At 31.4% G+C, this 16,080-nt stretch overlaps 2 protein-coding genes across 3 annotated transcripts in view; one reads left to right on the top strand and one right to left on the bottom strand.

The window, feature by feature from the left end:
- Window positions 1-16,080, top strand: part of Gpb5 (Glycoprotein hormone beta 5) — a 161,099-nt gene that overhangs the window by 18,988 nt on the left and 126,031 nt on the right. The window lies entirely within an intron of this gene.
- klhl10 (kelch-like protein 10) overlaps window positions 1-16,080 on the bottom strand; it is a 41,306-nt gene that overhangs the window by 10,419 nt on the left and 14,807 nt on the right. The window contains exons 5-7 of the mRNA XM_075369103.1: window positions 12,850-13,019; window positions 8,563-8,732; window positions 3,162-3,320 (exon numbers count right to left, since the gene is read on the bottom strand). Coding sequence (XP_075225218.1) covers window positions 3,162-3,320; window positions 8,563-8,732; window positions 12,850-13,019 — 499 coding nt within the window. The remainder of the gene's footprint in view (window positions 1-3,161; window positions 3,321-8,562; window positions 8,733-12,849; window positions 13,020-16,080) is intronic.

Raw genomic sequence — 16,080 nt, 5'->3', positions numbered from 1 at the left:
TTTTGATTCGGTGGGAAATTGGAGCGGGGAAACTTTGTGTTTTTAATTAAACATATGAATTTTTACCTAATGTAGGATGATATGTGTTGGGCCGCATGCCAGTTAGGATACAGGTTTCTTAACTACTTTAAGACAATAATCAACATCAACTACATCATCTGTAATATCACTGAGGATGACGCTAGATCATAGTCTTCAAAAGATCTTAGGGAAATATATTTCCAGTTATTTAGAAAATAATAAGTATAAACATAAGGACATATGTGACCTCATGATAAGACAAAAAATAGTAGGCCTTTTGTTCAGGGGATCCGGGTTCAAATTCCGGTCAGGCATGGCATTTTTCATATGCTACAAAATTGTATTTCCATATTCCCAAGTACAAGCTTCAAGTACAAGCTTCTTCGGTAAATTATGAATTTATTTCCTCAAAATTAACGTCGTCTTAATGGTGAAATCATTAAAAACTGATTACATCAGTATAATGAAATATTTCCTGAGCATAATCCTTACCTATGAACTTATCTTTGTTGGACAAGTGACATAAGATAATATGAAGAAAAATTAGATGGAATAATTAACTTCTCTAATCTGAAAAGTTCTAATTATTTCAAACTTGTGAAATGGAGTGTAGATTGGCACTCATTAAAGTTACAACAATTTTAATTATTTTATTGTCATGGCTTATTTAAAATTTCAAAAAAATTATTTTATTAAATATAATTTATTAATAAATCTAATTATATATTATTTGAAATGTTTAAAATAGATGAAACCGTCACATTGTACCTTTTAAGTTGACATTAGTAATTGTGTTGATAAAATTCCCATTAATGATAACGATAAATTTCTAATACTCATGAAGCAAAATTTGTAGGTGTTTCATGAGATAAGGTCTCTTTAAATTGATTTCATTTGCAACAAAATAATAATTTGCAGCAACTTAATAAAACAGCTAAGCTTAAGAGAAAGAGCCTTATTGTTTCCATTACTATTTTTAATAAATTACTGAACCGTTTAAAAATAAACTTCTTACCTGTTTATTTAATGTACGTTTAAAAAATTTTGTTTTACAGAAACATTATTTTTCTGTTGATAAATTTTTAAATAATACTAATTAAAAAATTGAATCTTCTGGATCCTATTCGACGTATACATAATTTAAGTATTACTTAAATTTTCATTGAAGCTTTCTGAATTGTGAATGGGATTTTGAACATTTTTATATTTGATATCATCATTTACGTTGTAAATGATGAAATTTACGATGTAATTTCACGCATTTATATTTAATTTAGATAATATGATCCTTAATCGTGTCTATTTTTTGTAAATAATTGTGTATTTTGTGATTCTGTTCTGATCAAGATTTTACTACGGTTTCCCTTGATTTATCCAGGCAAATACTGGAGCAATTCCTTTTATTTTTTATCCATAGAGGTGCATGTCCTCCCACTACTGATATGATATGCATGTTGTATTATTATATATCAGTCAAAATAAAACATTTATTTATTTAGAATGTAATAATTTAGTCTAAATATTTATTTTATATTAATTTGGAATATTTTTGCAAATCACCAAAGTTTGAAATCTTTATTGAATTAATCATTTGAAAATACTTTTCTGTTAAAATTTTTAGTTGTGTTTTTCTTTATGTCTGCGTACCATTTTTATTCTGTTTTTCTTTATCATTCTCACAAGGATCAGTCGCAAAATGAAGTCAGATAACCCTGCCAGCCATTCTAATTTTTCTCTATAATAGGAAAAAAATTATTAATGAAGAGATTGGTCCTCTTCTTGTTAAAACAAGGATTATTTTGTCACCGACATTTATGAATAATTCTGCAAACTCCTGCAGTCACCATAGTGTGAAAGAATGTAAGAATCGATTATTTTGTGATGCCAAACTCCAGTATTTATAATTGCAGGATAACCCTCACAAGTCATATGAAGGAGGAAACAGCCTCCTTCATGTGGAAATTATAAAAGCTGTGATTTATATGGCTTTAAATTTTATTGTTTAGAATTTTCATGTGACCACTAGCGCTCATAAAAAAGGTCTTCCTACTATTGCTTAATGTTCGTTATGTATACGTAGTGAAAAAGTGCTACATTCTGCTGAATAGAGGGTTGTGTTTTGACTTTTTTTGATTGCAGTGAACCATAATGTGGTATTCTATGCTCTGCTGTTTTTCTTTTGGGTCGCAACAATGGATCCAAGTTTTCTATCCTGCTGCAATGACAATGAATTCATCTCCCTTATCGCTATAATGTTACTGAAGCTATTCACAAGACTACTTTTGTTGTTTATTCATTTTTTTTTGTTCTTTACTGCATATAGATTTTGTGGTAGCCTAGTCTTGCAATAATGTCTTGCTTATTATTTTGATATGCGTATCTGGGTGGTGATACATTCATCCATCTCTTTTTGGTGCTTTTCATCAGTCACAGAAACTAGCGAACCACTGCAAGGTTCATCTTCAGTATTTGCTTTACCGGCTTCTGATGTACACAATTTGATTGTCCATCTACTCACGCAACTCTGATCAACAGTTTCATTACTATAAAGCTTTCAGATAATAGTGATTCTCTGAAAGTGTTTTTCTTCAACTAAAAATTCAATCACTGCATGTCGGTTTGGATGTATTGATATAACAGGCATATTTGACTTTTGACAATGGCAGCTGACAGAAAATGAAAGAGTGTTGATCGGAAAGTTTTTGGAATGTTAGTAGTAGACATTTTATTTTCCCATAAGTATTCTCTCCGTATTCCAGTATCATTATATTTCACCCTTCATAAAACTCGTCACTGAACTTTGAATTTGAATTTCAAATTCAACTGGTGATTTGAATTTCTCTCCGCTTTTATATAGTCAACTAATTTATTTTGTTATTAGGCGTATTGGAGAAATGAAATGTGAATATTTATTCTCACAACTCAGTTAGGATATACGTTTTGAATATAATAATAAAATTTAGGTTTCTTCATAAAAGGATTTTAAATAAGTCTTCCTAGGTTACGGTCTAACGTAGAAAGTTTGAAAGAATAGCCATTTTTTCCAATATATTGGAAATGGTAAAATGCTTTTAAAAAATGTTATGGAATAGCCTTACTATTTAATTTAAAATAAATATATTATAAATTTATTTCTTTACCAATAACATATATACATCCATGGTAAGCAATACATGATACTCCACTTCTTCTCGTTCTCATAGGTGTAAGTAGTGTCCATTGATTTATGTCTGGATCGTAAACTTCTGCAGAGCTCATACATTCCTGGCCATTAAATCCACCTGTTATATATATTTTACCTTAAACAGAAAAAACAAACACGATAGAGGAAAATGTTTAAAAGATGCATAATTGTTTTCATAATAATGTATTTTTTACTGTTATGTATGTTTGTTTGTTTCCTCTCTGTAGACTTCAATGATCCAACCAATTACAACAAACTTTTGTTCTGGAACTAACATACGTTATCTTAAATTGTCTATCTACGTTAGAGGTACAAGATTTAAAAATTATGTCATTTTCAGATTTTAATGGTGGTATTCCAGAAATTAATAATAACAAAATACTTTTTGTCTCTTGTAATTTGTTCTAATAATGTATAGTTCTTGAGATGTAAGTGAAAAATGTGCTCAGCAAAATGAAGAAGGAATGCATCATGGCTGGTTTCCGCCTGTGTTCTGTATACTGTCAATGTGGGCTGCATTACATTGTTGTTAGTGATGCAGTGCAGCAAGCAGAATAGAGATATGTATGATATCTCTACCTGATATCATTATATGTCAAGTTAGAACCTGTGCTATATCCCTACCTTTCGTTATATTGGATTTAATTGATTAATAATTTTAACGAACTGTTACACATATACATTACACGCACATACATTAACATTCAAATTTCTAATTAAATAGCACGTCTCTAAAGAAAGAAAAAGGATTAACAGTATAGTATGTAGATGACTACTTGACAATTTTACCGAACGATACAGTTATGGAAACGACAAAAAAGGGCTAAATGAAATTATTAAAAAAAAAAAATCCGGCTGCTAATTGTACAAATCCACCTAGAGTAATTATAAAAAAAATCATTAAACAAGGTTTATATCTTTTTCTTTTTACAGCAATTAGGATACAGAAGGTTAGTCTGTGATGTGAAATTTAATATTATTTCTTATTTTATGTTTTGTTTGGGTCGTATATAGCCTGAAAAAATTTCACATTGCAGACTAACTTAGTATATTCTGCAAAAATGCCTAAGAAAAGAAAGACTTGTTTAGTGATTTTTTGTTTGTTTTTCATAATTATTCTAGGTAGATGTGTAGTCGGGTTTTTTGTTTTTTAATTATTTTATTTTAGACTATTTTATAAGATTACTATTAACAGTTGTTTCAAAATCGATTTGTCATTTATTAATTTATTTTAAATTGTTTTTACTTATTTATGAAAATAATACTAATTCATTATCCTTACATAAGTTAGATGTGTAATTTGTTGTCTGCAAATAAAATATTTTAGAATTAAGAACAGTTAGGAAATCTGATTTCACCAAATCAGCAATTAGACATGTAAACCACAATTTGTTGTTTTTTCTTGTAAATAGTTAGATAAGAAATCATTAATGATTCTCAATGCTGAGTCTCATTAAAGAAACAGCTACCATGCCTGTTGCAGCAATTTCAGAGTGTGATAACACGGTACTACATATAGACTCAACATCGTAGTTGATACAGAATGAATGATCTCTGTCCCAAGGAAAAAGGAATTAAATAACACATTTAAAAATAACAAAATAAGGAAGCAAAATGTAATAGAGAATTACAAATAAAAAGAAGAAAAATGTTCTAAGTCTGATGGAAAATGGTAGTTTCTGTTCATAAAAATATTGACCTACATATCAATGTATTTTCTTTTATAGGGGAAATACATGACATACAGGTAGTAAAATCCGGAAGAGCATGATTGATACAGAGAAGGATGAAAATGGCTATCTCTAAAGTGAACTGATGACATCAGCATAAAGTTTTTGTGTAGATGATTGGGACTCATTTTTTACATTTTGTAAAGGAACAATACCATGTAATTAGTACTTTCTCTGTTTCTGTAGTTAAATTTATATTTTATAGTCATGTGAAATGTAAAAAAAATAAAGCAAAAATTAATACATTAGTAATTATTTGCAATAGCTTGTTTAATTCCTTTATTAAATCGATACAGATGATACTGCAGTAATCGAAGAAATAAATGAGGATAAATATGAGACGAATGATCAATTCTTAGGAGTATTCTGATCAAGGTAGTTTATAGTCTTGCTCAGGACTACAACATTATTCTAGCTTGTATTGTTTTCAGACTTCATTTAATGGAAATGCAACTTTGTAATCATATGCGGGTGGCTTTGTTTACAACTGTTTTTTTGTTATTACTCAAAAGTAAAATCAGTGGTCAGAGACACCTCTGAATCCTTAAAAATCAATCCTAAAAAAATAATTTTCAATCAATCCTTAAGAATCTCTTCAGAACTAACTGAAAAACAATAAGATCTGCAACAGCATCATCTTGCTAAAAGTACAATATGTTTTTCATCTATAGTGAATAGATGCAATACTTTTAAGTTCACGTTTTAAAAAACAAGTAGGTCATAAAAATTACTAACTAGACCGCATTCTTTTATAATGTTAGAATTGAATTGTATGTGGGTTTCCTGGGCTCCTATAAACAAGTATTAAGTGTTGTTCTAACTAAATAAATAGGATAGTAGGTTTCATATATATAAAATTTCCATGCAGTTTAATATTTTGTGTTGATTCCTCTTATTTTTAACAACAGTTGATTTCTTTTTGTTACAAAAAAATGATACCTTTTATAACAACTTTTTTTTCACATTCTTAGTTGGTTAATTACTAGTTCAATTTCCTTAATTTAATTGAGCTGGACAATAAGTTTAATTAAATAAAATCAGAAATCTGGTCATTATTCAGAAGTATTCAGAAGCTTAAATTAGAGTCATTAATTATCAAAGAATTGATCTTGGAATCTTGACCAAGAATTTTTATTTTATTTCATTTGTGCATTTATCACAACATGAGAGCACATGCTCTCCATGGCACACTGATCATTGCAGGAAATATTTACTTGCATGATTGTAATCTATTGTAAATAGTTATATAATAGTTATCTTGAGACGATTATGTAATAAAGTTCTATTAGATAAACAAAATATGACTGCTTTAATAGACTAAATAATGGATCATTCAAGGTATAAGACAATATGTAAATAATATTATTTATAATTGTTGGGTTGTATTATGTAACATGCTACATATACATTGTTAGAATGTGAACTCCTTCAGTAACCATATGAGCTTATTTGTTGTTTGGGATTCTATATACTCTGGAAAAGAGAAGAAACAACAACTTGTATATCATGATTAATGAGATAAATGTGTATGTTTGAAACTGAAATATGCTTATTATACTCTGACTTTTTGTTTTTGTAATACAGAATATGGACACCAGCTGGTATCCTTAAAGTTTGAAGAAAATCCCAGTGTTACTTTCTTTACTTATTATTATCTTACTATTGTATTGTTTGACAATACAATAGTAATTGAAATGTCAATTGTTGTAATTGACATTACAATTACTATTGTGGTTATATTGTTATTTCACACTGCGTGAAATTGTATTTCATGTAAAAATTATTTCTATTCTTTTCAATGAATAAGTATTTGTAATCTAGAATAATGATTTTGTATAATTAGGTGGATAGTCAGAAAACATGATAGCAGTGCTGATTTTAAATTTCTGCTACAGTTCATTTACTAAAAGGACTAGATATGTGTTGTCACTTGGATTACACTATATGCATTGCATTTCAACTAAATTAAAATACAATAATTAAAATAAATCACAATTTTTTTTTAAATTGAAAATGTTACTTTTATAACAAATGGTATTCTGTAGTTATGAAGTGAGCAAACTCTTGAAATATCAAGAAAATTATATCAGAAATTCAGCTGAAATTGTTTTGAGTAGTTAAAATATTTGATTTTTATGCATTTTGATTTATGCTAACAAAAGGCTTAAACTACTTTCACCTTGCCCAACAGATTTTTGTAAACATCATCTGTCTGTCAACACAATTAGACATCACAGCAGAAATAAAAATAAAAAATGATGTTAATATTAAATATTGGGAATATGCCACGCTAAGCATTACAAGCTAAAGGGTAAAATCTTAATAAAACCTTCATTTAAAACATCAGTGAAGTAGGTTTTAAATAAAGTAAATAAATTGTTAGATGATTATTAAAATTAATTTAAAAATATAAACCTTTGCAGTAACAAACTAAACCAGATCTTAAAATAAAACATTTTTAAAAAGATTACTTGAAATATTAATTCAGTTGACTGTTTTTTTTTTTTCCATTTTCTTGCATCTTTGTCACTGGTAATCTTTATTCTCAACAGTAATAGCCGATGTTACTGCTGGTGGGTTTTTAATTTGGCAAACATTATGTTTAATTACATGGAATGTTATGAAAAAGTGTGTTACATTTAATGGTGTGTATTTATTTAATATATAATATTCAAATCAATGTGACCTTTTTTTAGTACATAAAGAATACTAAGGTTGTTGTCAATGCTAACAGATATGTGTCTAAGGTTGCGAAGATGACTGAAAACATTTTGATGTAAATTTTAATAACGTTTTATTATAAATTTGTTTTGTTTTGCCATTGTAAAAGTTTATTCTTTTTAATTTAATTTATATCATTGCCAACTGCTATGAACAAAGATATAGTGTATTCATTTAAAATGATAATGTTTCAGTAAATAATCTGTAGAATTACTTACTATTACACCAAAAATTGGATTTAAAATTCTAACTTGGCTTGACATTTTTCATTGTTTATAATTTGCCTTATAATAGCAACCAAATAAAAATATTACATAGGATTTGCCCATTAAAAAAAGTTATATCTTCTTACGATTTATTTTGAGGCAAGAAAAAACATATTTTATAATTGAGGTTATGTGAAGCATTGGCAATTTTTTTTTCAGCAGCAGTATTTACTAGGTTGAAAAAGTACAATGTTTTTTATTTCCCTGAAAGATTCTAATAGATTTAGCTCTTCATTTTCTAAACTTGAATATTTCATTACATTACTTATCAGTGGTTCAGTTATAATAATAAATATCAGTAATAATTTTATTTTGCAAAAGTCTGTTAAACCAATTACTTTTTTTTTAATATTCTGTATTAATAGAATACTGTTTGAAAGAACTAATCGAATATTATTTTCCTGGTACTTTTGACCATTGCTATTAAGGCTTTGTACAACTGTTGATACACATATAGATATAGCTGCTTAATTTTCATGTTGACATTTAATAATATGAGATTAAATAGTTATCAGAATAAGTAATTAGTAAACCATATTGATCTATATTCTTATTTTTCTTCAATAAACTTAAAAAAATCAGGTTATGTATTTTAGTTGCAGCTTTGTATTTTGGTTGTGCATGAATTTTTATTACCTACCATTTAATGTAGTTGCACTAGCATCACTGCGTTGAACATTCATTGGGGCTATCAATGTCCATTGATTCGTTTTGTAGTCGTATTTTTCTGCTGTATTTTGCCGGTGATGGCCATCGTAACCTCCCATCGCATAAATCAAATCTCTCAGGACAGCGACGCTTACGTAACATCTGTAAATAGACTCGGAAATAGGATCACTTTAGAGTAATTATATAAAGCATTTACAAATATACTTGATAGTCTGTTCAAAAAAAAAATATATATATATATATATATATATATATATATATATGTTTTTTTTTCAAATATTATATACTGCTGTATCAACAAATAAATATTTAAATCCACTAGATACAGTTAGATGGGTAACTGTTCTTTTGTGATGTTTTTCAGTTCTTTCGTCGCATTTGCCTCAAACTCGGGAATTGTCCCAAATCTTCTTCCTTTCAAAGATCTTTTGAGTTTCGGGAACAAGGAGCGAGTAGGGTAGGTGGGGAAGTTAGGTCTAGTGGTGAACGCGTCTTCCCAAATCAGCTGATTTGGAAGTCGAGAGTTCCAGCGTTCAAGTCCTAGTAAAGCCAGTTATTTTTACACGGATTTTAATACTAGATCGTAGATACCGGTGTTCTTTGGTGGTTGGGTTTCAATTAACCGCACATCTCAGGAACGGTCAAACTGAGAATGTACAAGACTACAATTTATTTACACTCATACATATCATCCTCATTCATCCTCTGAAGAATTATCTAAATGGTAGTTACCGGAGGCTAAACAGGAAAAGGAAAGAAAGGGTAGGTGGGGAAGAACAAAAAAGTCACGAGTTCTGAGGGCTGAATGGGCTGGAGCATTGTTGTGATGAAAAAACCAGTCACCATTCTTCCACATTCCTGGCCTTTTCTGCCAGATAGTGTCCTGCAGACACTTCAGAACTTCAATGTAGTTAGTCTGGTTCACTGTGGAGCCTTGGGGGAGGTATTCATAGTGAACTACGCCCTGAGCTTAAAAAACTGTCAACATCACAGTCACATTGGAAACGAACTTGGCGAGCTATATTTGGTCTGGGAGATATTTCACCCTCCCACTGGGACGATTGACCTTTGTTTTGATCACCCAAGATTCATTACCTGTTATGATCCTTGACAAGAACTTTTCTTCTTCTGAACGTTCAAGCAATTCTTGACAAGCCTGGATGCGATGGGCTTTTTGGTCATCCGTCATCAGACATGGAACAAATTTTGCAGCAGCAACGCAGTGCGTCTTCAATTTTTCGATCAAAATCTCGAAACATGATTCAACTGATATCCCACACTCTTCAGCAAGCTCTCTGATAGTCAGACGTCAATTTACCCGAACCAGGGTTTTGATTTTATTTATGTGTGAGTCGTCAGTTGACATGGAAGGATGTCCAGGACGCTCATCATCTTCAATCAACTGACGACCATCTTTAAAATGTTCATTCCACTTAAAAGATGTAGCACGGTTCATAGCAAAGCCGTCTTGAACATATCAAATGTTTCACTTGTAGATTTTTCGAGTTTAACACAAAATTTCACAGCAGCTCTTTGTTCGTTCAAGTCACTCATTCTAAAATCTGCCAAACGAGAAAAACACACTTCACAAACAAGTGCATAGCTAAGAAACCAATAATGATATTTGCAATCAAAAAACTGTGTTGTTATCAGTTGATCTGTACGAACATGACGACGCCAAGCGAATTTGACTGAAACCAACTGGACCTGAGCAATTCACCTTGACCTTGACCTTGTGTATATATATTCAAACAATCTATTAATTCCAGTAGTATTTCAGTACGTTTACTGAACTGCAAAATTATTTGTACCCTCACAATAGCATTTATAATTTCACAACAGAAAACATAATTTTGAATATCTATCAATAATGTGAGATAAGATTCTCAAACTTATAACAGTTCTTATTTTTCACTAATATGAATTATTTTATTAAAATAAATGGATGCTTCCTCAAGGAATTTTAGTTGTATAGTTATTTTTTTTTTTGTAAGGCATATGCGAAAGCATCTCTTGTCCACAGATGGGGCAGGAGAAGTGGCATCAGTCGACAAAAGGCTGATGGACCTACAGACTGATTCTGGACCTCCAGAGATGGCTGTGCTGAAAACACAGGGTACTAGGATACAAGTTGACCCAGTTCTTTATCAGTCACAGATGTTTCAAGGCATACTTGTGCACGCAGATGCTGAGACCCTCTGCAGATTACGATTATTGGGGGGGGAGGAAGTCACCGTGGAACACATGGTGTTCGTGTGTGATCGATTCCTACAGCATAGGGAAGCATGCAGGGGAGAATTTGGCATGCTTACCCCAGAAAAAGATGGGACTCCGCTTCAGACCGAATGATCGTGGCATGTGATGTCCACGATGCTGTTAAGATCATCTGTACCAAGTTGGCAAAAGATGTCCAGGGGCGAATAACTACCTCTGAGTCTCCCTTGGGGCATGTTTCCAGCCCCAAGAGATTGAAGTTTAAATAAAATAAAAATAAATAAATGCAGGATCCCGACAAGTTTGAGACGTGGGGCTAGCGATGGAGACGAGACACATGGGGTTGCTGTGATAATACTGTAAGGTGGACCTGTTATCCCATGTTGTAGTGGTGGTGGGGAGGGGTTTTAGTGGGTAAGCTCGCGAGGAAGGTCCCACACTACGATGGGGTATAAGACCACATGGTGCCTATGAAAAGTTTCCCCTCCTCTGAAAAGGCTTTTTTTAAATTACTATCTACTTAAGATGATAAATTAAGTATTTATGTTACTCTAATTTTGTCCTTTTTTGTTTGTTTCTATCAATAGGTTGGCTTATTAGGTTTGAATATTCTTCTTTCCTAGACAATAAACTTTTTTTTTTATTTTAATTTAATAGGTGAACAACCAGTCATATTATTATTGCCAAAACAAATGTGAGTTACAAGTCCACTCTATAAGTGAATCGTAAAATCATTATGCATATTTAATTTTTCAGAAAAAAAAATGTAAAAGAATAAAAAAGATAGGTATTAAGTAAGAAGATTATATATAAAATACACCAAAACAACTTTTGCAAGTACAATGTACAGAAAAACAAAATAACATTAATGGATTGTAAAGGGATCCCACCAACAAAAGAGAAAATTATTCATTTCATATTGGTTGTAAAAATACAGGAAAAAGAGTATAATTAAAAACAAGAAAATGCTTAAAATAGTTAATATTTATGTTAAACATACATGTAAACATCAAGTAATTTTAGTAGAATGCAACGAGTCCCACCAAAAATGGAAAAAAATATATTGATGTTCAGATATAAGCCTGACAGCTTCCAGAAATTTAAATCGTCTCAATTGTGACCACATCACCTAAAATCCCACTATCAAATCTCTGATACGATGCCATGTGATTTATAAAACCGAGGAAATATGTTATATGACAGTTATTGGATGTTATTAGATGACATGTGGAATTCATGTGTTAAGCTGGAATTCCCCTGAACCCCCAGCAAGGTACAACTTCATCATGGCAACTGCCTTTCATAAACTTTTCCACATATTAGACTAACTTTACTCTGACAGGTTATTGTTGACAATTATTAACCAATCATTTTTTCAATCTGCATTTAACTGAGCTTTCTCAATCAAAAGGAGAAATAATTGTACTCTAACCTGGCAAGAATGGCTGTACGTATTGTGATTGCTAAGAATCAGAGATGGTTATGTGAAAATCTTCAATTATCGGTTGTATAATCAAGAAAAGACACAAAATGTTGAACTATTTTAAAATAGTGATGTACTTTTTTTCATAATGGTTATGAAAAGAACGATGATAAAGTATATTATTAAAAATGTTACTTGTCTCTCATTATAAATCCAAATTTAACATAATATAAAAACCTAATAAGATGCTTGAAACTTCTAAGGCTCTAAAGGTCTTCTTTATCCTTCTGTGAATTTTATATCTCTCTTCAGTGGAACTGACTGATCCTATATAGCTAAGATTTTTTTTTTTACTTCTGAGGTAAATTCTATCGTGGACTTATCTTTTAGCTTTCAGGTAGTGCCTCTCGCTTCCATTTTAGCATTTTCATAACATCTCTGTAGGCAATTACTGATTTTAATTTGAATCGCATATTCCGATTTGTGTGTCACCTTTGAGGAAGTTTCCTCTTTGTTGATTTCTTGGTCATGAAAACAAGGATTATAAGAAAAAGTGTGATTAACTTTAATAAGTGGCTTTTATGTGCCCATTTGTCTGCTTATCTATTTTAATATACTGACCGTCTACCATTCATCGGAGCTATTTCTCTCCAAGTCTTGCTGACTGCATTAAAACATCTGCATGAATTGAAGTAGTCCATGCCATCAAAACCGCCTATCACATATATATTAAATCCTACAACCGCTGTACCATGGTAAGCTCTAGGACCTGTAGGATCAACTTGGTCAACCTGTAACAATAAACAGTCTACATCATTATTTGACTGCATTATTACAACAAAAGTAAAATACATTGTCAGTAGACTATATAAGTAATTTATTGATTGTTGCATCTAGTAAGCTGAGAGATTGTACAGGGCTTTTTAGTTTTTAACGTTTAGTTGGAAATGTATGTGCAGAGCCAATTTATTATATGAAGTTTTGGTTTTTTGGTTTCTAAGGCTTGGTTGGAAATGTATATGCAGAGCTGATTTGTTCTATGAAATCAAACTGTAATTTCTTGCTTATATTGCTGTTAGTGATATATATTACATTAAAAAATTAATAAATTTGGGCAGTTTCAGCGTGTTTGTTAGGTTTGGTTTTCAATCTCTTTTATTGGATTAAAGATTTCTTTTAATTTTTAATTTCTTTCTAATTTTAAATAAGAAAAACAGTTTTACAAACTTATCGGGTGGAAATGGACATTAGTCTGGATGTTATCATTGTAAATTGTAGAAAGAAGTAGGACCTGCAAAATTTGTTATATTAAACAAAACAGAATGCAAAGTTTGTGGGAACAACCAATGAGAATTGCTGTAGGAGTGTTGTAGAGATTTCTTGTCAGAACAGTACAAAAGGAAACTTAAGAACAAATTATGATAGAATATTACTAACAGGAATGTATACTATGATAGTATAGTGGGTATGATAGCCAGTGGACAGGTGAGAAAACTAATACTGATTAAAAAATATTATAGTTGTGTCTTATTATTTTAAAGGATAGAATTTTAAAAAAAATCTCTAAAAACAAAATTCATATCAAAATATTATTTATTAGGCTACTGTAAATTGCAATTGGTTATACCTTACTAACTATATAAATAGCCACTTGGAATCTCATTTTATAATAACAATGTACATGTAAAATGTAGGATTGACGTGTGGTCAATCCGGATTGGGGTTTTAATTTTAGGACCCTAAGCGTCCTGTACAAGGGCATGTGTGAAGCAATTATGTGGTATGCTGTGCCGGTTTGGGCGGATAGGAATAAATTTTGTAGTTATAGAGATATTATTAACGGCCAAGACTATTATTGTTGACAGTAACGGGTAGTTACCAGACGGTTTCATGGGAGGTGGTCATGATGATTGCGAGAGTGAAACCGGTTAATATTCTAGCTCTTCAGAAACAGGAGCGGTATGTTGGTAGGAAGTTGGGTGAGTTAACTTCCAAAAAGATTCGGGAAATCGAGCAACATGTTATGATGTACGGCAGGCTAGATAGGTTGAGACTGTTGATGGGCGATATATGCATGATCTCTTCCCAGACATTAAGAGCTTGTGGGGCATCTTGGGTTTCCCCTAACAGGTACGTAACTCAATTTCTTACCGGTCATGAGGCCTTCAGGGGTAAACTGGCTGGGTTCAGCCTGGTGGATTAGGGTCTGTGCCCGCATTGTGGGGTGCAGGATGCCTTTCACGTGTTGTATGATCGCACCAAATATGATCTGGAGCGCACCATAGTAATTTGTTGACTGGATACCATTGAAGCAACACTTAACATCAGTCAAAACTGGAAGGACCGAGTTGAGTGGTCAGTGGTTGCAGAATTTCTACACTATTTGGCTAGGCAACGGATTGCAGAGGGAATCTAGAGTGCTGCTTGGTCTTGTTCCTGAGTAATTTGTTTTGTTATGATTTCTTATCAGTGTTGTTTTTGTTTTAGTGTTTTTCCGCGTTTATGTCGCATGTGAACTCGCTTTACCTTTGGGGTAGGTAGGTGATTCAATTTCTTTGACGACTGTGGTTTTCAGTCTTGCTTGAGACTAAGATATGTATTTTGTTATTTTTAGTAATACTCATAGTTACACTGATGAGAATGTCGCTTGTGACATTCGTATCGGTGGCATCCTGAGCTGAGGAGACTGAGAAATTTCATATGCCGAGGTTTAAAAGATGACCTCCGGTAAAGCCCATCAAGGCTAGGTACAGAGAGGAGGGTGGTTGGAGGCTGTCTTCCCCTAGGGGATCAGGATGTAACTTGTAGGTCCTCGCTTCAAGATGTAGAATGTGGAGTGCCACAGACAGTCTACGTTCCTTGATTTTTCTTATTGTTTATTATTGATCTACTTGAAAATCTTGAACCATTCATTTTATTCTCTACAGATAACATAATTGCGCCATGTCAGAAGATTATTTAAAATTACTTCAAAATCTTTTCAGTAGCAGTTGAAAAATTTTTCACTGGTGGATTGTAACCATGTAACTTACAATATAAATAGAACTGTTGCATTATGCTTCTCAAGTAGATGTAACATTGCTAAATGCATGTATAGAATTCCCATTAATGATAGCAGTATTTCTTCTACATGTAAAGGAAAATTTCTGAATGATTTATCACATGACAAGTCAAATGTAAAACACCTTAATGCAAGGGTTGTCATTATTTAATATTTATCTATATTCTTGTCTAAGTATACCATTATTTCTTAAGGCTCCCTCAAAAAGGCAGAGTGAGTTTTCAAACACGAGTTTTCAAGAAAAATGTTTGAGAATTGTTTGGCACCCATTGAGCATGAATTATGTATACTTACGCATTTAGAAAATTAAAAATGTTAACTTGTCCTTGTGTTGTTTATATCTATGCGTATGCAATCTTTTCTAAAAAGAATAGTCAGTTTTAAAAATGCAACTATATTTACCTCCATCTAACTAGGCAATAAAACTGTTTTCACGTACCCCAACACAGCTTATGAAAAAGGGATTATGCTTCCATTATCGCTTTTAAATTACCAAAACATTTAAAAAATCTTTCCACTAATATATTTAAGTACAACTGAAATATTTTCTTTTACAAAAATAACATTACACCTGGATGAATTTAAATAATACTAATTAAAAATAAAAAAAAAAAATCCTCAAATTTCCTTTATCGCACTTGTGTACATTAGTATGTGCTCGAATAGTTTTAATTAATCCATTCTGAATTTTTTATTCTATAATAGTATATTTTGTTTTGTTGCTCTGATCAAGGTTTTACCACATTTTCCCCTTGATCCACCTAGGTAATTGTTTGGACAGTTACTTTTAT

The sequence above is a fragment of the Lycorma delicatula genome, chromosome 6, assembly GCF_047948215.1.
Source record: "Lycorma delicatula isolate Av1 chromosome 6, ASM4794821v1, whole genome shotgun sequence".
NCBI classification, from domain to species: Eukaryota; Metazoa; Arthropoda; class Insecta; order Hemiptera; family Fulgoridae; genus Lycorma; species Lycorma delicatula.
This window is presented reverse-complemented; position numbering and strand designations above follow the sequence as displayed.